General features: G+C 39.7%; 1 protein-coding gene across 2 annotated transcripts in view; it reads left to right on the plus strand.

The window, feature by feature from the left end:
* slc22a23 (solute carrier family 22 member 23) overlaps positions 1–23,905 on the plus strand; it is a 63,786-nt gene that overhangs the window by 36,055 nt on the left and 3,826 nt on the right. For both annotated transcript variants that reach the window (XM_056266416.1, XM_056266424.1), the window contains 5 exons: positions 13,431–13,599; positions 14,615–14,742; positions 20,414–20,516; positions 21,282–21,520; positions 23,846–23,878. In XM_056266416.1, coding sequence (XP_056122391.1) covers positions 13,431–13,599; positions 14,615–14,742; positions 20,414–20,516; positions 21,282–21,520; positions 23,846–23,878 — 672 coding nt within the window. The remainder of the gene's footprint in view (positions 1–13,430; positions 13,600–14,614; positions 14,743–20,413; positions 20,517–21,281; positions 21,521–23,845; positions 23,879–23,905) is intronic.

The raw sequence follows: 23,905 nt of genomic DNA on the forward strand, positions 1-23,905 counted from the left end.
ACGCCATCTTTATTTTTCCAGCTCAACTGTCACAGAATGGAAAGCAGAGGATTGTGGGATAGCAAAGGCAGTGAAGGATACATCTATGCTGCCTTCAGAAATCTATCAGATGAAGGGATCTCAGAAACATTGCATTTGGACCTTGAAATGTGTCCTCCGAAGGCAGCATTTATCAGTTTTCGGACGCAGCCTTCGAGTCTGTAGTTGTCGGTCGTTCTCTTTACATGTTTTTTTTTTTTTTTTGTTTAAAGCTGTTGCGTTTCCATTCCCTATTTGGATTATTGCCTCCTGTTCCCTCTTTGGATTATTATAGTCTTCCATGCTTTGAATTATGTTTCCCTGTTTGGATTATTGTCATTTCTGTTTAATTCGTTATTTTAGTGTTTTGTTAATAAACTGCTGTAAATAGATCCTTGCCTCTCCTATTCTCTGGTAAACGTGACAGATGGACAAACATGAGCATAAACATAATTTACATACGCATGTTATGGGCCATATAGAGGAAAATCATGACATCACATAAAAAACGTGACAATTTCAAATCCTGGTGTCTAAGAAGGCTGGAAAACAAAAGCTCATATTTTAAACTGGAATTAGCTTTGAGGTAGGAAACTTGCAGTTTGTATTTATTGAAGAGTAATCTCATGGGCATTTTGATTTCAATTGTATTACCTCTTTAATGGCAAACCATTTTTAAAGTGTTATTAATGTATTATGACTCCTGGCTATATTTCCAACACACTTAAGAAGTGTTACATTTCTCTCCTCCTTGGAATCCTTAGCTAATGAGTTCACAGATTTAATCATGTAGCGTTGTGTGCGCATGGACAGAGACCTTTCAGTCTACATTCAGTGTCCTAAGATAATGAGATGGCCTAGATAACAACACTGTGGTTCGGGTCATTATGGGGTTAGATTAGCCAAGACTGATGCTCAGGGAAATAGTCGTGTCCGTACCCTTTGAAGACATCCAGATTTCAAGGCTGGTTTTTGCTATAGATTAAATCACATGTCATGTCGCTTTAGTGAAAATACATTTTAGACACAAACCTAGACTACCAGGAAAAGGCTAAAAATCCTCCTTGGAAATGAATGGCCCCTCTTGGAAACATGTCTTGGTTTCTGGTCCCCATTGACTTCCATTAGTTTGAAAAATACAAATACTATGGAAGTCAATGGGGACTAGACCGTTTGGTTTCACACATTCTTCAAAATATCAGCAGAAGAAAGAAACTCACAGGTTTTAGAAAGAATCTGATAAAGCTTTGCTAACACTTTACAATAAGGTTCATTAGTCAACATTAGTTAAATACATTGGTTAACGTGAACTAAGAATGAACAATACTTCTGCAGCATTAATTATTCTTAGTTAATATTAATTTAAACATTTACTAATACATGATCAAAGGTTGTATTTGTTAACATTAGTTAATGCACTGTGAACTAACATGAACAAACAATAAACAGCTGGATTTATATTAACTAACATTAACAAAGATTAATAAATACTGTAACAAATGTATTGCTCGTTGTTAGTTCATGTTAGTTAATACATTAACTAATGATAACTAATGAACCTACCAAGAAACTACAGGTTGAGGATGAGTAAGTGATTACAGACATGTTCATTTTTGGGTGAACTTTCGCTTTAAACCTGCTTTTTGACTCCTTTATAAAAACAAACTGAAATATGGCAAAATCTACAAATGAAACATACATCCAACTTCCAACTTAAAGACTTTGCATTTTGTTTTATTTTCTTGTTAAAAATGTATTTTATTCCTTCTCTGTTTGTTTTCATGCTCTGAAATCTTTAGCAGTTCTGTAATGTTGGAGACGTGCGTCCGTGTTTTGCACGCTGAGCTAAGCGGAGTAAAGAGTAAAGTTCAGCTGTTGTGCTGAGACCGTGTTCTTCAGAGCTGAATCAACAGCTGTTTATCTGTGACCTTTGACCCAGCGCACCGACTCTAACGCCACATGCACTCCACGAGTGTCACTCTCTCTCTGCTCTGGCTGTACGTATGCTAGACACAGAAACACTGTTAAACCATTACAAATCTACTCGTGCCACAAACCGGTTTGTGATTGTGTAAGAATTTCATGTGTAAAACATATTTTAATATAATGTCCTTCTTTAAAATGATTTTTATTCAGAAAATATAATATTGGACATTTTTAAAAAGGTTTCTCCTGGAATAATTTTTGAATTTCTGACAAATATTAAATGGAAAGATTCCATGTAAATGTTATTATTACTGTTGTTGCAATTGCGATATATGTCTGATTTTGTATATTGATTGTTTTTTTAAGAAAATTGTTAAATTATTGTAAACAATGTTTTGAATTGATGGTAATCATAATTATTTTTTTAATTGAAATACTGTTGATTGCCATGAATATAGCCATCGCTGCTGATATGGCGTTAAATCATAAATAAATAAACTCACAGATGTCACTTGCTTCACATTAACATGGCATTGCATTCAGGATATACATTTTAAATCAGTCAATCCAACTTAAACGCACCACTAGCCCTATTCTCTACCTGTGTGAGCTGATGAAAAGCATATTCTGTTTTCGTGAACTCGCCCTCATGACACAGGAGGGAATGTATTTGAATATTTGACATAATGGCATGAAGCCATGAGTGACTCATGTGACTCAGGGGAAGGTCATAGTGTCAGCCTCGGGCCAGACAAACAACCCAGATCCCTCACTGAGACAAACAACCCAGATCCCTCACTGAGACAAACAACCCAGATCCCTCACAGAGAAAAACAAACCAGATCCCTCACTGAGACAAACAACCCAGATCCCTCACTGAGACAAACAACCCAGATCCCTCACTGAGACAAACAACCCAGATCCCTCACTGAGACAAACAACCCAGATCCCTCACTGAGACAAACAACCCAGATCCCTCACAGAGAAAAACAAACCAGATCCCTCACTGAGACAAACAACCCAGACAAACAACCCAGATCCCTCACAGAGAAAAACAACCCAGTAACAACAAAACCCAGATCCCTCACTGAGACAAATAACCCAGATAACAACAACCCAGGCAAACAACCCAGATCCCTCACTGAGACAAACAACCCAGATGACAACAACCCAGATCCCTCACTCAGACAAACAACCCAGATCCCTCACTGAGGCAAACAACCCAGACAAACAACCCATGGATCTGGGTTGTTTGTCTCAGTGAGGGATATGGGCTGTTTGACCCAGATCCCTCACTGAGACAAACAACCCAAACAAACAAGCCAGATCTCTCACTAGGCAAACAACCCAGACAAACAACCCAGATGCCTCACTGAGACAAACAACCCAGACAAACAACCCAGATCCCTCACAGAGAAAAACAAACCAGATCCCTCACTGAGACAAACAACCGAGACAAACAACCCAGATCACTCACAGAGAAAAACAACCCAGATAACAACAAAACTCAGATCCCTCACTGAGACAAACAACCCAAACAAACAAGCCAGATCTCTCACTGGGCAAACAACCCAGACAAACAACCCAGATCCCTCACTGAGGCAAACAACCCAGAATAACAAACCAGATCCCTCACTGAGGCAAACAACCCAGACAAACAACCCAGATCCCTCACTGAGGCAAACAACCCAGACAAACAACCCATGGATCTGGGTTGTTTGTCTCAGTGAGGGATATGGGCTGTTTGACCCAGATCCCTCACTGAGACAAACAACCCAACAAACAAGCCAGATCTCTCACTAGGCAAACAACCCAGACAAACAACCCAGATCCCTCACTGAGGCAAACAACCAAGAATAACAAACCAGATCCCTCACTGAGGCAAACAACCCAGAAAAACAACACAGATCCCTCACTGAGAAAAACAAACCAGATCCCTCACAGAGACAAACAACCCAGACAAACAACCCAGATCCCTCACTGAGGCAAACAACCCAGATCCCTCACAGAGAAAAACAAACCAGATCCCTCACTGAGGCAAACAACCCAGACAAACAACCCAGATCCCTCACTGAGGCAAACAACCCAGATCCCTCACAGAGAAAAACAAACCAGATCCCTCACTGAGACAAACAACCCAGATCCCTCACTGAGGCAAACAACCCAGATAACAACAAAACCCAGATCCCTCACTGAGACAAATTAACCTGAAAACAACAAAACCCAGACAAACAACCCAGATCCCTCACTGAGACAAACAACCCAGATCCCTCACTGAGACAAACAACCCAGATCCCTCACAGAGAAAAACAAACCAGATCCCTCACTGAGACAAACAACCCAGACAAACAACCCAGATCCCTCACAGAGAAAAACAACCCAGATAACAACAAAACCCAGATCCCTCACTGAGACAAACAACCCAGACAAACAACCCAGATCCCTCACTGAGACAAACAACCCAGACAAACAACCCAGATCCCTCACTGAGACAAATAACCCAGAAAACAACAAAACCCAGACAAACAACCCAGATCCCTCACTGAGACAAACAACCCAGACAAACAACCCAGATCCCTCACTGAGACAAATAACCCAGAATAACAAACCAGATCCCTCACTGAGGCAAACAACCCAGAAAAACAACACAGATCCCTCACTGAGGCAAACAACCCAGAAAAACAACACAGATCCCTCACTGAGGCAAACAACCCAAACAAACAAGCCAGATCTCTCACTAGGCAAACAACCCAGACAAACAACCCAGATGCCTCACTGAGACAAACAACCCAGATCCCTCACAGAGAAAAACAACCCAGATCCCTCAATGAGACAAACAACCCAAACAAACAAGCCAGATCTCTCACTAGGCAAACAACCCAGACAAACAACCCAGATCCCTCACTGAGGCAAACAACCCAGAAAAACAACACAGATCCCTCACTGAGGCAAACAACCCAGAAAAACAAACCAGATCCCTCACAGAGACAAACAACCCAGAAAAACAACCCAGATCCCTCACAGAGAAAAACAAACCAGATCCCTCACTGAGGCAAACAACCCAGACAAACAACACAGATCCCTCACTGAGACAAAACAACCCAGACAAACAACCCAGATCCCTCACTGAGACAAACAACCTAGACAAACAACCCAGATCCCTCACTGAGACAAATAACCCAGAAAACAACAAAACCCAGACAAACAACCCAGATCCCTCACTGAGACAAACAACCCAGACAAACAACCCAGATCCCTGAGATGGTCCTCACTGCAGAACATGAAATCCACGGGGAGGAGTCGGATCCAGATCCAACTCCTCCCACCTTACATATACCTAAACCTACCCATCTCCGCCCCCTGATCCCTAAACACACCCCTAATCCCTAAACCCACCCCTAATCCTACCCATCTCCACCCCTCGGATCTTGATCCGACTCCTCCCTGTGGATCTTATGTACTGCATTGAGGTGCTACTGAGATCCCTCACTGAGACAAACAACCCAGACAAACAACCCAGATCCCTCACTGAGACAAATAACCCAGAAAACAACAAAACCCAGACAAACAACCCAGATCCCTCACTGAGACAAACAACCCAGACAAACAACCCAGATCCCTTACAGAGAAAAACAAACCAGATCCCTCACTGAGACAAAACAACCCAGACAAACAACCCAGATCCCTCACTGAGACAAACAACCTAGACAAACAACCCAGATCCCTCACTGAGACAAACAACCCAGACAAACAACCCAGATCCCTCACTGAGACAAATAACCCAGAAAACAACAAAACCCAGACAAACAACCCAGATCCCTCACTGAGACAAACAACCCAGACAAACAACCCAGATCCCTTACAGAGAAAAACAAACCAGATCCCTCACTGAGACAAAACAACCCAGACAAACAACCCAGATCCCTCACTGAGACAAACAAACCAGATCCCTCACTGAGGCAAACAGCCCAGATCCCTCACTGAGAAAAACAAACCAGATCCCTCACTGAGACAAACAACCCAGATCCCTCACTGAGACAAACAACCTAGACAAACAACCCAGATCCCTCACTGAGACAAACAACCCAGGTTCCTCACAGCGCCCTCTGCTGGCGCTCCACAGGAGAACAGTCCTTCTGATCATTAGTGCTCATTATAATCAAGACCATGTCTTGAATATTTTATATAAATGAATCTAAAAATTAAAGGATTAAAAGGGATTTGAGGGAGTAAAGAAAGAAGAACGGTGAACAGAGTTTTAGGTCTAATTGTAGTTATAAAAACTTTGCAGATAACATTTTATTTTAAAATCATGCAGACATTCGTATGTCTAATATGTGGAAAATACAAAACGTTCCCTGTGTCGTCTCATTCAGTTATGAATCATGTGTAAATTATAGCATATTTTCTAAATGTCAAGTTTTTTTAGTTTGCATAAATGGATTTTTCTGTCAGTCATTGTAAGTTTTGAACTTCTTGTCATCCTATCAGCATACAGATCGGGGCATAATGAGTGCGGCAGAGCAACATCAAGAATATCTAATACTGGGGGGCAATTAGTGTGTGTGTGTGTGATGGGTAGGTTTAGGGGTTGGGTTAGTGTAAGAGGAAGAATATACAGTACAGTATAAAAAACATTACGTCGAAGGAATGTCCCCATTTAGACAGCTGAGTAAACGTGTGTGTGTGTGTGTGTGTGTGTGTGGTGTTTTTCATGAGCAGCTGAACTGTGGGGTCGTGGGGGATTTGGATCAGATGGTTAAGAACCTTTGGCTTTGCTCCAAAACCTAATAAGCTGCCTTACTGGAGGCTTTTTAAGAAATTAGGCATGAAGGTTTTTCCAAAAGCAAGAGAAAGAGGTTCATTAATGAGATGGAGATGCTGACTCTAGGATTGAGATGTGTTTTGGTCGAGCGGAGCACAAGTACACGACACATTCCCGCTCACACCGGCGGCCTCGTGTGTAAAACTGCAGAAGATTTCATCCCAAAAGTGTGTGTACTAACAAAAGCCAGAACCTGCGCACAATCCCTTTATAAACCCGTCAGCGGGTCACACAACCCCCGAATAACCACATATGAGCTCACAATGCCTCGTTTTACTATGCATATCCTCATCTGCATATCATTTGCATATGCATATTCCCATCCGTGATACCAAGACCTTAGTGGAAAATATAAGATATGGACTATGTGCTGTCATATTACATTACTAAAAATCATTCAGTATCCTTGCCTTGTTTTAGAATACATAAATACAAATTGTATAAAATACATTTCAGAGAAGAGTTATTCTCAATCTTTTCCACCGGCCAAATAGTAGGATATTTTTAATTGCTTCAAGCAAACCACATTTTTGCTATTTTGCCTATAAGGTAAACATATTTTAGGATGGTTTATATCTTACCGTTTCCTTCAAAGTCTATCCTTCAAATACAATGGAATTTTTCATAATATTGGGAAGAGCATGGAAATGGTTATCATTGGGCTACTGTGTGTGTGTGTGTGTGTGTGTGTTGGATCCCGAGCGAGTCCTTCAGTGTCTGTCGTTACACCCTCTGTGTTGCTAAGTCAAACATCTTCTCAGAACACGGTTCTGCTATTTATAACCCAGTTGAAAGCTGAATCGCCATGCGTCGAGCTCCTCGCTGTGGTTAAAACATTAAAACACAGCATGTTGTGGCTTCTGGATAATGATTTCTGAATTAGTTTCTGCTCTGACAGACGCAAGGCCAGCCGAATGCTGTGAGTGTGTGAACATTGAGCTTGATACATGTTTCTTCATCTTCAAACCAAACGTGTGTCTCCAGCCGACAGTCAAACCCCGGCAGCTGTCTACACTGAGAACAGCACATCACTACGGGTTTGAGCAGAATGTGTTTTTCTCTCTGGCCTTAACCCCGGTCTAAACCTCAGTTTTAACCCCAGGTAAAGGAGTGTTTGACACCTGTGATGTAGAAGCAGGTATAGTGTAGTGTTTAGTATAGTGCGGGGCTATGAAACCCTGCTTTTGCACCGCTTTGGGCTGCCAAACAAACTTTTATTAAGCTATTTTTTTTTTTTTTACCATTTTTCATTTTCCATTGAAATTATAATCATTTTTTACTGTGCAATGCATGATTTAGTAATCTCTACTGTCAGTTCATAAACCACACTCACACTTTTTTAAACTGTTTCCATTTTAGCAACAAGTACACTCAATTTTATATCGTACTTATATATTATATTCATTGCCATACTCACGTTTCTGCAATCCATATGCACAATTTTGTTATCAATTTAGAAATGTCTGCATTGGGTAGTTATTGTTATAGTGATGTTTCATCAGAAAGCCCCCTTCACTCTCAACACAACTGCAATTTTGTGGGAAGTTTTACATGTTTATAAATTAGGATGGTTATTTAATTGTGTTCATCAATTTGACATGTAGATGTATGATGACCATAACAGTTGTTTTCCACACTAAAAGTTGAGGCAAACTCGGTGAAAGCATTCACTCATGCACATAATCGTCTTACCAAATCTCCAAAACTACAAGCACATTATCTGCTTTATACTCTAGCACAACAAACCCTTTTCGAAACTCCAAGCACATTTCCATACATTAGACACATTATTGAAAAATAACAGTGTTGTGTTTCGCTTGAAAGCACGATCTGTTGACTCGAGGCCGAAGTATACTTCACTTTTGTATTATTTCAAACATTTTTGTGAAATTTTGGCTTAAAAATGTGCTTGAGCTAACTGTCTTTAAAATATATGACAATTTGGTTGATATTTTGTGTCTAATGCAATGATATTTTGAAGTGTGACATAACTGTATGGCCTGGTTTCACAGACAGGGCTTAGATTAAGCCAGGATTAGGCAGCTTTTTTAAGAATGTGTGTGCATCTTGAGACAAAATTTGATCACCAAAATTATAGATTTAAAACTTCATGTCTTAAAATATCTTGAATGTAACTCGACACCCTCGCCTCATTTAGTATGTGTGGTTCTATGAATATGCAGATGAGCCCCGCCTCCACTCACTCCCTCAGCTCAGAGATCCACTGGTTGACGATCACACGTTGATCTGATTGGTTACAAGGTCGTTTGTGACGTCAGAAACACCAGCGATTTCACACCGTGTTTTTGAGACTGTCTTTGGTTCACTGCAGTTTTAAGCAGGAAATACTCAGCAATGCTATGAATAATAATAATAATAATAAAGGTTTATTCGGTTACTAAACATAAAACAGAATATATACAACAAATTCATTACAAACAAAGAAGGTAACCGAACAGGTGTAGGCTGAAGCCATGGCTTATTACGCCTACCCTATTTACATCATTTACATCAACATCTACCCATCAAAATTTGAACATAAACAATATACATGTATAAACATATGCATACATACACTCATTCCTATATACACATACTGCATACTCATATACATACATATATACATACATACAAACCTCTGCACTTGATTACAAATATTTATTTATTACTTATATTATTGAAATCTAAACACAACAATTATGCATAAACTTATCTTGGGCAATTTTTCTTAAGCATCCGAATATTTGTCAAAAATGAAGATTTTAAACTGTTTTTTAAAGTAATGAATGGAATTACTCCTCTTAAGATCATCAGTGAGACCATTCCACAAGTCGACCCCTTTTACCGAGATGGTGTTCATTTTAAAGTTTGTTCTGACCATCTGTTTTTTAAACATGTTCTCTCCTCTTAGGTTATATTTCTGTTCCCTGTTTTCAAACAAACATAGAATATTTTCAGGCACTATTTTCCTATTAACTTTGAACATAAAAACGGCAGTATTCAGACTGACTAAATCAGAAAATTTTATTGCTTTAAATTTACAGAATATAGAATTTGTCGGTTCATTATAAGGGGAATGATTGACTATCCTTATAGCTTTTTTTTGTAAAATAAAAATGGGTTTTGTGTTTGTGGTGTTGGCATGCCCCCATATTTCAACACAGTAAGAAAAATATGGAACAATAAGAGAACAATACAGAATATACAAAGACGGCGTATTTAAAAAGTACTTGGTTTTATGTAATATAGCTATTGTTTTAGACAGTTTTGATTGAACATGAGCGATGTGAGGTTTCCAGGATAGTTTATGGTCTAATATTATTCCAAGAAATTTGTTTTCATTTACCCTTTCTAGTTCCACATCATCAATCTTTAAGCTCATGCTGGTTTTAATTTGTCGATTACTAAATATAATATATTTGGTTTTACTTAAATTAAAAGATAGTTTATTTCGGTCAAACCATTGCTTAATTCTAGATAGTTCTCTAGTCACATCAGAAATTAATTGGTGAAGATTTTCCCCAGATACATACAGTGTTGTGTCATCTGCAAATAATACACATTTTAACAAATTGGATACCTTACAGATGTCATTAATATATAAAATAAACAACTTAGGACCAAGCAAAGAACCCTGGGGCACCCCACAAGTTACTTTACGCATTTCTGATTGATGCTCATTAAAATGAACATACTGGTGTCTATTGTCAAGATAGCTTTCTAACCAAGAGTAAGCACGGCCTCTAAAACCATACTGCTCTAGTTTATTCATTAACAATTTATGATCTATGGTATCAAAGGCTTTTTTGAGGTCGACAAAAACACCCAAAGTAGAATACTTTTTGTCTAATGCAGATGCTATATAATCAACTAATTTAATAACTGCCATTGAAGTCGATCGACCACTCCTGAATCCATATTGATCGTCACTTAATATCATGAATTTTTCTATGAAACTATCAAGCCTCTTCAAAAAAAGTTTTTCCAGTATTTTTGAAAATTGGGATAATAATGAAATTGGTCTATAGTTTGAGTATAAATGACTATCACCACTCTTGTAAATTGGTATAATTTTTGCAATTTTCATCTGATCTGGAAACACTCCAAATTTAAAGGACAAGTTGAAGATATAAGTCAGGGGTTCTAATATTAAATGGATTATATTTTTAACTAGTTTCATATCCATATCTGTCCAATCGGTTGACCTTTTATTTTTAAAACCATTCACAATCTCCAGTGTTCGTGTTCTACTAATGAAGGTAAATTAGTAGCAAAACTCGAGAGCACGTAGATGTGAATTTGAGAACTTGTACAATAAATATTCGTACGTGTATGTGAACATTTACACTCACAGCTCCGATGTGAAAACCTGTAAAATAAAAATCTGAAGTTGAATGTTGAGATTTGCACTCGCAGACAATAGTCACAAACCTGTATTCTGAATCTGAAGCTGCAGACAAGCAGTCACACATGTGTAAAACGCCATTCACAGAAATACAACGACAGACACAAACTTGTAAAATATATTTGCACTTCTTCTAACATTCAAATTCGCAGTACAACCTCAAATTGGCACTTGCAACTTCTCAAATCTGTCACTGCATGTTCAAATTTCGCGCCTTGACTTTTGCTACTCTTTTCGCGATATATGAGGTGCAAAACTAACTTGTGCACTTGCAACTCAGTGGCGGCGAGAGAGAGAGGGGGGCGGGAGCGGGGGTGTTCAAAGGAGCCGTTTTATTGGTTGGCGTCTAGCCAATGAAATGGGACTTCTATTGTACGCGATGATGTCACGAAACCCGGCTCCTCGTGGATGTTCTGAACCTCATCAGTTTTGCACCTCATATATCGAGGTGCAAGTTCATATATAATCAAGTTCTCAAATTCACATCTACGTGCTCTCGAGTATTGCTACTCTTTTACCTTTATAAATGCTGTCGACTTATGAATTTACACATGGTTTGTCTGAAAGCACATTAAAAACACCACATAGACACATAAACAACATTAAAAGCTGGATTTACACCACAGGGGGACTTTAAAGATCAAACATGCATTTATATATTTATATATTTTACTATATATAACTTTATATATATATACTAGTCTGGGACTAGACGTAAGCCTTGAGGGTTAGTGTCCTGCTGGGGTTGCATTACACAAACGTGACTTAATATTTGAAAAAGTTATATATACTGAGTGAAATTACATTGGTTACTGAACAGATAGGAATCCTATTCTGAGTTAGGGGGATGTTGTAGTAATCCAATGATCTACAGTTTATCTGAGACAGAAAGTGGTTTTCCTGTCAACATTGTGAACACGATTTCAGCTCGAGCTCTTTTGAGCACAGAGAATCCTTTGGTTGCTCCTCATTGATATTCCAGGCTCTTCTGAGGGATTGTGCAGTCACTGTGTTGCGGTATTTCCTGAGAACGCTGTTGGCCCATGTCAGACGCTGATGCATGTTCTGTGAGTTTGCCATCATCTGATATTGCAGTATTGGTCTGTCATTGAAGACCAGCCCTGTTGTCTGCCGTGTGCTTCTGCACTATGAATACTAATGAGCATTTGAGTTCACTGTAGACAGATGACAGGACAGAAGCCTTTGAATCGGGCTCATGCATGAATAACAGTGTTTTTAAAGTCCCATAAATAGGGATATGAACATTTTGGCCGATACCGATAACCGATAATTCTTTATATTTCAAAGCCGATAACCGATATATTTTTGAAGAGCCTGATTACAAAATCAATAGTCTCACCATTAAAAGCCATGTACCAAGCACACAATTTTAATGATGTTCTCATTATAATTTTATGTAGCCTATATGACGAACTTGCACTGTATTTTCCTTTTTTGAAGTGATTCAAATCATATTTCAAGCAATTCAAAACCATCATGTTGAACAGTGCGCATCTGAAGTGTCTCAGCTGGAGGAAATAATACATTACTTATCGACTTTAATATATCGGCCAAATTTTCTTATTGGGCCGATATTGATAACATTAAAAATAAACATATATCGACCGAACCCGATAACCGATAATGCTTTATAATTGAAAGCCGATAACCGATATATTTGCCGATAAATCTAAATCCGAATTTTTATATAATTGTTGAGAGCCTGAATACAAAAACAAAGGTCTCACCATTAAAAGCCATGTCCCAAACACACAATTATAATGTTCTCATGATAACTGTATGTAGCCGATATGACAGACTTGCGCTGCACATGTTGCACTGACCTGTAATTTCCTTTACAAAGTGATTCTAATCATATTTCAAGCAATTCAAACCCATCATGTTGAACAGTGTGCATCTGAAGGAAATAATCCATTATTCATCGGCTTTAATGTATTGGCCACACTTTCTTATCGGGCCGATAACGATAACATTACAAATGAACAGATATCGGCCGATACCGATACGGTGGCAGATATATCGAGCATCCCTAACCATAAGTGAATAATACTCTCTGAAACAGTGTTTTTGAACCTTTTACAGAAAAAGCTTGAGAGTCAATGTGGCCTAAATGTTCTTTAGAAGCTTAAATAAAGTCATGTTATGTTGAAATGGTTTTTGCAATGCGCCTCAAGTCGTTTGACACTGGCTTTAGTTTGAGTTGTGTTGATGTGATGGTGTGTTTTTGGTCTGCAGGGATTGAGCTGTGTCTGCCGGGTTGGCGTTTCTCCATGACCATGGTGGCGAACTTCATGGTGTTGGCGGGTCAGCTGCTCATGCCAGGACTCGCTGCCCTCTGTCGGGATTGGCAGATTTTGCAAGTCGTTATAATCTGCCCCCTCTTACTCATGCTGTCCTACATCTGGTGAGTGCCGCTGCCGTTCTTACAACCAACATCTCACTGTTTATTTTAATTGTGTTCGAGTTTACAATGAAAGTTTATAGCAATACTGCAGCAACCGAAGCGAGCAGCAAACACATCAGTGCACTACTGTTTCCACACTTCATTAAGCAGCTCTATCGGTTTCAAATACGCTTCAAAAGAAAGGTTTCTTAAGAACCACATTAGCACATTAGAAGGATTATATAACACTGTGTTCCTTTAGTAGACTGGAGGAATGGCTGCTGAAAACGGGGCTTTGCTTCACAGTTAAAAGCCTAAAAATAAAGTACTTTAAACAATAGCAGTAATATTTTCACACACAAGCAAACTTTTTCAGGTTTCAATGTCGTAGTATAAATGTACTATTTACCATAAACCATTATTAATTTAACAGTTAACGGCAATGTGTTAAAACATGCTAGCAACATACTAAATCATGTTAACAACATGTTAAAACACGGTAGCAATGTGCTAATTCATGTTGGAGACATGCAACAATGTGTTAAATTAGGCTAGAAAAGTCATGTAAGCAAAATACTAATCGTGGCAAAAGCATTATAAAACATTTTAGCAATGTGTTAAATCATGTGAACAAAATGACATAGAAAACATGATTATGACTGGAGACTCTTCTCATACTGTATAGAATACAATTCCTTTGTATAAAAACTTTTACATTTAAATTAATTGGGATACATTAGTTAAGACATTGTAAACTAACATTAACAAACAATGAGCAATTACATTTTTTAACTAATAACTAATAACTGCTTTAAATATTTTGCTCATTGTTTGTTCATGTTAGTTAATGTTAACAAATGAGACCTTATTGTAAAGTGTAACCAGAGAAGATATTTATCATCATATGACACATGGAACCACTTCATTCTATACTTCATTCAGTGATGAAGTGTTTAGTCCAGATTAGATTAGGTTTGAGCCTGTAGTTTAATACGCTGTGATCATAATAAAGTAAAGTATACCCTTCATGCTCCAGGATTTTCCCAGAATCTGTGCGCTGGCTGCTTGCGACTCAGCAGTACAGCCGCTCCAAATGGATCGTGGAGCGCGTCGCCACGAAGAACGGCATCGATCTAGAGCATGATGCTGAGGAACTCGTGACAGGTACACAACCAATGACAATACAGATGATGGGCTGTGTTTATAATGTGCAAAATATATTCAATAACTAGTGAAGCCAACTTTTACAGCTATAATATAACAGCCACCTGTTTTAATCTAAGATATACATTTGAACTAAGCAAAATATGAAGAAAATATTGCAAAATATAACCATACTTAGAACTGAACTAAATCGGAAAAATTGTAAAATGACTGAAAGCAAGCCAATCTCTAGTACACTGTCCACATTCTGCTATTAACAAGTCAAAAAACTCGCTGTTAGCATAGAAACGATCGACCGATAGTGGATTTTACCGATAACTAGGTTGGACCACACTGGCCGGTAACCGATTAATCGACCGATAGTGGATTTTACCGATAACTAGGTTGGACCACGCTGGGCGGTAACGGATTAATCGACCGATAGTGGATTTTAACGATAGCGGTAACTAGGTTGGACCACGCTGGCCGATAACCGATTAATCGACGGATAGTGGATTTTAGTGATAACTAGGTAGGACCACGCTGGCCGGTAACCGATTAATTGACCGATAGTGGATTTTACCGATAGCGGTAACTAGGTTGGACCACGCTGGCCGATAACCGATTAATTGACCGATAGTGGATTTTACCGATAGCGGTAACTAGGTTGGACCACGCTGTCCGGTAACCGATTAATTGACCGATAGTGGATTTTACCGATAGCGGTAACTAGGTTGGACCACGCTGGCCGATAACCGATTAATTGACCGATAGTGGATTTTACCGATAGCGGTAACTAGGTTGGACCACGCTGTCCGGTAACCGATTAATTGACCGATAGTGGATTTTACCGATAGCGATAACTAGGTTGGACCACGCTGGCCAATAACCGATTAATCGACCGATAGTGGATTTTAACGATAGCGGTAACTAGGTTGGACCACGCTGGCCGATAACCGATTAATCGACGGATAGTGGATTTTAGTGATAACTAGGTAGGACCACGCTGGCCGGTAACCGATTAATTGACCGATAGTGGATTTTACCGATAGCGATAACTAGGTTGGACCACGCTGTCCGGTAACCGATTAATTGACCGATAGTGGATTTTACCGATAGCGGTAACTAGGTTGGACCACGCTGTCCGGTAACCGATTAATTGACCGATAGTGGATTTTACCGATAGCGATAACTAGGTTGGACCACGCTGGCCAATAACCGATTAATCGACCGATAGTGGATTTTAACGATAGCGGTAACTAGGTTGGACCACGCTGGGCGGTAACGGATTAATCGACCGATAGTGGATTTTAACGATAGCGGTAACTAGGTTGGACCACGCTGGCCGATAACCGATTAATCGACGGATAGTGGATTTTAGTGATAACTAGGTAGGACCACGCTGGCCGGTAACCGATTAATTGACCGATAGTGGATTTTACCGATAGCGGTAACTAGGTTGGACCACGCTGGCCGATAACCGATTAATTGACCGATAGTGGATTTTACCGATAGCGGTAACTAGGTTGGACCACGCTGTCCGGTAACCGATTAATTGACCGATAGTGGATTTTACCGATAGCGGTAACTAGGTTGGACCACGCTGGCCGATAACCGATTAATTGACCGATAGTGGATTTTACCGATAGCGGTAACTAGGTTGGACCACGCTGTCCGGTAACCGATTAATTGACCGATAGTGGATTTTACCGATAGCGATAACTAGGTTGGACCACGCTGGCCAATAACCGATTAATCGACCGATAGTGGATTTTAACGATAGCGGTAACTAGGTTGGACCACGCTGGCCGATAACCGATTAATCGACGGATAGTGGATTTTAGTGATAACTAGGTAGGACCACGCTGGCCGGTAACCGATTATTTGACCGATAGTGGATTTTACCGATAGCGATAACTAGGTTGGACCACGCTGTCCGGTAACCGATTAATTGACCGATAGTGGATTTTACCGATAGCGGTAACTAGGTTGGACCACGCTGTCCGGTAACCGATTAATTGACCGATAGTGGATTTTACCGATAGCGATAACTAGGTTGGACCACGCTGGCCAATAACCGATTAATCGACCGATAGTGGATTTTAACGATAGCGGTAACTAGGTTGGACCACGCTGGCCGATAACCGATTAATCGACGGATAGTGGATTTTAGTGATAACTAGGTAGGACCACGCTGGCCGGTAACCGATTAATTGACCGATAGTGGATTTTACCGATAGCGATAACTAGGTTGGACCACGCTGTCCGGTAACCGATTAATTGACCGATAGTGGATTTTACCGATAGCGGTAACTAAGTTGGACCACGCTGTCCGGTAACCGATTAATTGACCGATAGTGGATTTTACCGATAGCGGTAACTAGGTTGGACCACGCTGGCCGGTAACCGATTAATTGACCGATAGTGGATTTTACCGATAGCGGTAACTAGGTTGGACCATGCTGGCCGATAACCGATTAATTGACCGATAGTGGATTTTACCGATAGCGATAACTAGGTTGGACCACGCTGGCCAATAACCGATTAATCGACCGATAGTGGATTTTAACGATAGCGGTAACTAGGTTGGACCACGCTGGCCGATAACCGATTAATCGACGGATAGTGGATTTTAGTGATAACTAGGTTGGACCACGCTGGCCGGTAACCGATTAATTGACCGATAGTGGATTTTACCGATAGCGATAACTAGGTTGGACCACGCTGTCCGGTAACCGATTAATTGACCGATAGTGGATTTTACCGATAGCGGTAACTAGGTTGGACCACGCTGTCCGGTAACCGATTAATTGACCGATAGTGGATTTTACCGATAGCGGTAACTAGGTTGGACCACGCTGTCCGGTAACCGATTAATTGACCGATAGTGGATTTTACCGATAGCGGTAACTAGGTTGGACCACGCTGTCCGGTAACCGATTAATTGACCGATAGTGGATTTTACCGATAACGGTAACTAGGTTGGACCACACTGGCCGGTAACCAATTAATTGACCGATAGTGGATTTTACCGATAGCGATAACTAGGTTGGACCACACTGGCCGGTAACCGATTAATTGACCGATAGTGGATTTTACCGATAGCGATAACTAGGTTGGACCACGCTGTCCGGTAACCGATTAATTGACCAATAGTGGATTTTACCGATAGCGGTAACTAGGTTGGACCACGCTGTCCGGTAACCGATTAATCGACGGATAGTGGATTTTAGTGATAACTAGGTAGGACCACGCTGGCCGGTAACCGATTAATTGACCGATAGTGGATTTTACCGATAACGGTAACTAGGTTGGACCACGCTGGCCGATAACCGATTAATCGACGGATAGTGGATTTTAGTGATAACTAGGTAGGACCACGCTGGCCGGTAACCGATTAATTGACCGATAGTGGATTTTACCGATAGCGATAACTAGGTTGGACCACGCTGTCCGGTAACCGATTAATTGACCGATAGTGGATTTTACCGATAGCGGTAACTAGGTTGGACCACGCTGTCCGGTAACCGATTAATTGACCGATAGTGGATTTTACCGATAGCGGTAACTAGGTTGGACCACGCTGTCCGGTAACCGATTAATTGACCGATAGTGGATTTTACCGATAGCGGTAACTAGGTTGGACCACGCTGTCCGGTAACCGATTAATTGACCGATAGTGGATTTTACCGATAACGGTAACTAGGTTGGACCACACTGGCCGGTAACCGATTAATTGACCGATAGTGGATTTTACCGATAGCGATAACTAGGTTGGACCACACTGGCCGGTAACCGATTAATTGACCGGTAGTGGATTTTACCGATAACGGTAACTAGGTTGGACCACGCTGGCCAGTAACCGATTAATTGACCGATAGTGGATTTCACCGATAGCGGTAACTAGGTTGGACCACACTGGCCGGTAACCGATTAATTGACCGGTAGTGGATTTTACCGATTACGGTAACTAGGTTGGACCACGCTGGCCAGTAACCGATTAATTGACCGATAGTGGATTTTACCGATAACGGTAACTAGGTTGGACCACGCTGGCCGGTAACCGATTAATTGACCGATAGTGGATTTTACCGATAGCGGTAACTAGGTTGGACCACACTGGCCGGTAACCGATTAATTGACCGATAGTGGATTTTACCGATAACGGTAACTAGGTTGGACCACGCTGGCCAGTAACCGATTAATTGACCGATAGTGGATTTTACCGATAGCGGTAACTAGGTTGGACCATGCTGGCCGATAACCGATTAATTGACCGATAATGGATTTTACCGATAACGGTAACTAGGTTGGACCACACTGGCCGGTAACCGATTAATTGACCGGTAGTGGATTTTACCGATTACGGTAACTAGGTTGGACCACGCTGGCCGGTAACCGATTAATTGACCGATAGTGGATTTTACCGATAGCGGTAACTAGGTTGGACCACGCTGGCCGGTAACCAATTAATTGACCGATAGTGGATTTTAATGATAACTAGGTTGGACCACGCTGGCCGGTAACCATTTCAGAATGCATTTAAATGTCCTAAAGAAATAATTCACCATTATTTATTCACCTTGTTCAAAACCGGTTTGGCTTTCTTCTGTGGAACATAAAACCGGTTTGGCTAACCGGACTTATCCGGTTTCTGCATTTTACCAGACCTCAGTTTCCGTCAGACCGGCGTCTGCGCAGGGGAAAGTTGCTTGCACAATATAAAGTCAACATTGCAAGTTGTGTTTGTGCTGTGGCTACTGACAGTGTAAACACTCCAGAAGCCATGGTGACTATCTGTGACACAGCATTACATCACAGCATATCCTACTTATTGCCTTAATGCATGTTCATGGTCATATCACTTCTGTGTCATGTCTACTTTAAGACATTAGAGCACTCAGGTGTCCTGTGATATACTGTATTTGAGTGGAGTTATTCAGAGAAATGTCACTGTTGTACTGCATATGATTTCTCAAGTCCAGTCAAATTTATTTGTATCGCACTTTTCACAATACACATTGTTTCAAAGCGGCTTTATAGAAAATCATACTCATGTGGATAATATCTTAACATCTTCATTTCTTATAGTTGCATTTAGCAGATTTGAGCTGGGTGATATAGTTTACATTTTGCGACGGTATAAGCAATAAAGAGTTATGCTATATATTAAATATAACCTTGCGTAAGTATACTGGATGTATGCGGATAAAATTGGACATACTGTACTTGTATATCCAGATTTAAAGACGGCGTTAATATTTTACATTTTGCAATGAAATAAATCAGGGAGTTGAGATTTTCTATATTGTATATTGCTGTGGATAAAGTTGGATATACTGTAAAATATATCCAACTTTATATATAGTGCTGTGCAGTGCAATAATGCATGATGTCTTTGTGCACACACACACACACACACACACACACAAACAGCCTAAGTGTGTTTGATTGATGCATTTATGATCATCTTTCATGATATGATGTATTATGCAACGCTGAAGTCTTTCTCCTCCAGAATGTGAAGTCTCCGTGTGAAGAAAACAGATTCCTTATCAAAATAGAACAGCAATATAATCCCATTTGTTCAGTCATCCAGTGGCAGGAATACCAACCGTGAATTTAAAATGTATATGTGATTTGAGCATTCGAATATTTTGAACAAATGTTTTCTTTTCTTCATTGGTTTCAGAGCTGAACCGAGCCCTGCCGAAGCAATCCAAGAAGACCTGCATTGTGAAGATGGTTGGCACAAGGAACCTGTGGAAGAATATAGTCGTGCTCTGCGTCAACTCGTAAATTAATTTTTATTACGCAAAAATTAAATACATTTTTTTATTTGTGTCTATTTGCACATCTAGTCTAGTGTGAAATATGATGATTATTAATTATTAAAAACATTCTGCTGCTATTAAAGTGCTAGTTCACCCAAAATAAAAATTCTGTCATTTTCTCCTCCTCGTGTTGTTCCAAACCCGTTCATCTTCAGAACACAAATCAAGATCTCTTTGATGAAAATGAGAAATTTCTGTTCCTCCATTGAAGGTCCAGGGAACCAAAACCTTAGAAGATCCCAAAAGGTCATAAAGCTGCTGTAAAATAAATGCATATGAATCAAGTGGTTTAATTCAAGTCTTCTGAAGAGATACGATCACTTTATATGATTCACATTTAATTTAGGTTATAAACAATTATACTGTACACATTTGGCACATCGCGCACTTTTGAGCTTCCGTGTTTACTGTATGTGACATGCTCTATGTATGCGTGTCGAATATTGTTTGTATGTAAATAAAAGCCTAAATTAAATCTGTTCATCATGTATGTTCTTCACAAGACTTGGATGAAATTAAATAACTTGATTATTAAGCCTTTTTGGATCTTCAAAGTTACCTGGAAGGGACAGAAGCCTCTCAAATTTCATTAAAAGTATATTCATTTGTGTTTCGCAGATGAATGGAAGTCTTACAGGTTTGGAACGATGATGTATGAGTAATTGATGACAGATTTTCATTTTTTGGTGAACCAACCCTTTAACCCTGTGTGTCTCTCCCTCTCAGACTGACGGGTTATGGCATACACCACTGCTTTGCACGCAGCATGATGGAGCAGGACCCCCCTATCCAGAAAAGCATGTTTCATAACTTCTACGTCCACTACTACACCATGGCGGGCATCGCGGTGGTTTCATGCGTGTCCCTGTGCCCTGCGGTGGGCGTGATGGGCCGGCGTGGGGGACTCCTCATGTTCATGATCATCACAGCCCTGGCATCTCTCCTTCAGCTGGGCCTGCTAAACCGTGAGTGAACACACACACACACACACACACACACACACTGCAATCAATCATACAGAAACACCATCAGTGACTACATTTACGTGCACATGCAGAAAGCAACGCTCTGAGCCTTCATGTAAACACAAACCAAATGCCATTTTTCTTAGCCATTGAAGAGATTAAAGGGATAGTTCACCCAAAAATAAAAATTACCGCATGATTTACTCACCCTGAAGTCATCCTAGGTGTGTATGGCTTTCTTCTTTCAGACGAATACAATCTGAATTATATTAAAAAATGTCATGGCTCTTCCAAGCTTTATAATGAGAGTGAATGACTGTTTCTCTTTTGAAGTCATAAAAGTGCATCTATCCATCATAAAAGTGCATCTATCCATCATAAAAGTGCATCTGTCCATCATAAAAGTGCATCTATCCATCATAAAAGTGCATCTATCCATCATAAAAGTGCATCTATCCATGATGAAAGTGCATCTAGTCATCATAAAAGTGCATCTATCCATGATGAAAGTGCATCTATCCATGATGAAAGTGCATCTAGTCATCATAAAAGTGCATCTATCCATCATAAAAGTGCATCTATCATCATAAAAGTGCATCTGCCCATCATAAAAGTGCATCTATCCATCATAAAAGTGCATCTATCCATCATAAAAGTGCATCTGTCCATCATAAAAGTGCATCCATCCATCATAAAAGTGCATCTATTCATCATAAAAGTGCATCTGTCCATCATAAAAGTGCATCTATCCATCATAAAAGTGCATCTGTCCATCATAAAAGTGCATCTGTCCATCATAAAAGTGCATCCATCCATCATAAAAGTGCATCTATCCATCATAAAAGTGCATCTATCCATCATAAAAGTGCATCTGTCCATCATAAAAGTGCATCCATCCATCATAAAAGTCCATCTATCCATCATAAAAGTGCATCTGTCCATCATAAAAGTGCATCCATCCATCATAAAAGTGCATCCATTCATCATAAAAGTGCATCTGTCCATCATAAAAGTGCATCTGTCCATCATAAAAGTGCATCTATCCATGATAAAAGTGCATCTATCCATCATAAAAGTGCATCTATCCATCATAAAAGTGCATCTGTCCATCATAAAAGTGTATCTATCCATCATAAAAGTGCATCTAACCATGATAAAAGTGCATCTATCCATCATAAAAGTGCATCTATCCATCATAAAAGTGCATCTGTCCATCATAAAAGTGTATCTATCCATCATAAAAGTGTATCTATCCATCATAAAAGTGCATCTATCCATCATAAAAGTGCATCTGTCCATCATAAAAGTGTATCTATCCATCATAAAAGTGCATCTATTCATCATAAAAGTGCATCTGTCCATCATAAAAGTGTATCTATCCATCATAAAAGTGCATCTATCCATGATAAAAGTGCATCTATCCATCATAAAAGTGCATCTATCCATCATAAAAGTGCATCTGTCCATCATAAAAGTGTATCTATCCATCATAAAAGTGTATCTATCCATCATAAAAGTGCATCTATCCATCATAAAAGTGCATCTGTCCATCATAAAAGTGTATCTATCCATCATAAAAGTGCATCTATTCATCATAAAAGTGCATCCATCCATCATAAAAGTGCATCTGTCCATCATAAAAGTGCATCTATCCATCATAAAAGTGCATCTGTCCATCATAAAAGTGTATCTATCCATCATAAAAGTGCATCTATTCATCATAAAAGTGCATCCATCCATCATAAAAGTGCATCTGTCCATCATAAAAGTGCATCTATCCATCATAAAAGTGCATCCATCCATCATAAAAGTGCATCTGTCCATCATAAAAGTGCATCCATCCATCATAAAAGTGCATCCATCCATCATAAAAGTGCATCTGTCCATCATAAAAGTGCATCTGTCCATCATAAAAGTGCATCTGTCCATTATAAAAGTGCATCTATCGATGATAGGCCTTGTATAAGCCTCATTACAGATCGTGCATGTGTGTTGAAAACACCAACAACTAAAGTAACAGAGCTTTAGCCGCTTTGTGGTGGAACCGCATGTACAGGATAAGCAGGTTAAGAGTGCATCATTAACACACACGTCTATTACTGGCTTTCTGCTGTGCATGTAAACATTGTGAATATACCAGAAGCTCAAAACAAAAGCTTTTAAACACTACAGATTCTTTTGGGGGAATTTGAAGCGCACTACATTTTACAAGCACAACTGCATATCTTAATGTATTTCATTAGCCATGAGCTGCAAACCACTTGGGTTGACTTTTGTTGTTGTTGTTGTTTATCCCCTGATGTGCTCCGTCCATGACGAATGAAGTGTTTGGGAAGTACAGTGTTCAGCTGAATATAGGTAAAGTATAAACACAATGCTATTTAC

This window comes from Rhinichthys klamathensis, unplaced genomic scaffold (assembly GCF_029890125.1).
Source record: "Rhinichthys klamathensis goyatoka isolate OS25496 unplaced genomic scaffold, OSU_Roscu_1.1 h1tg000011l_1, whole genome shotgun sequence".
NCBI lineage: Eukaryota > Metazoa > Chordata > Actinopteri > Cypriniformes > Leuciscidae > Rhinichthys > Rhinichthys klamathensis.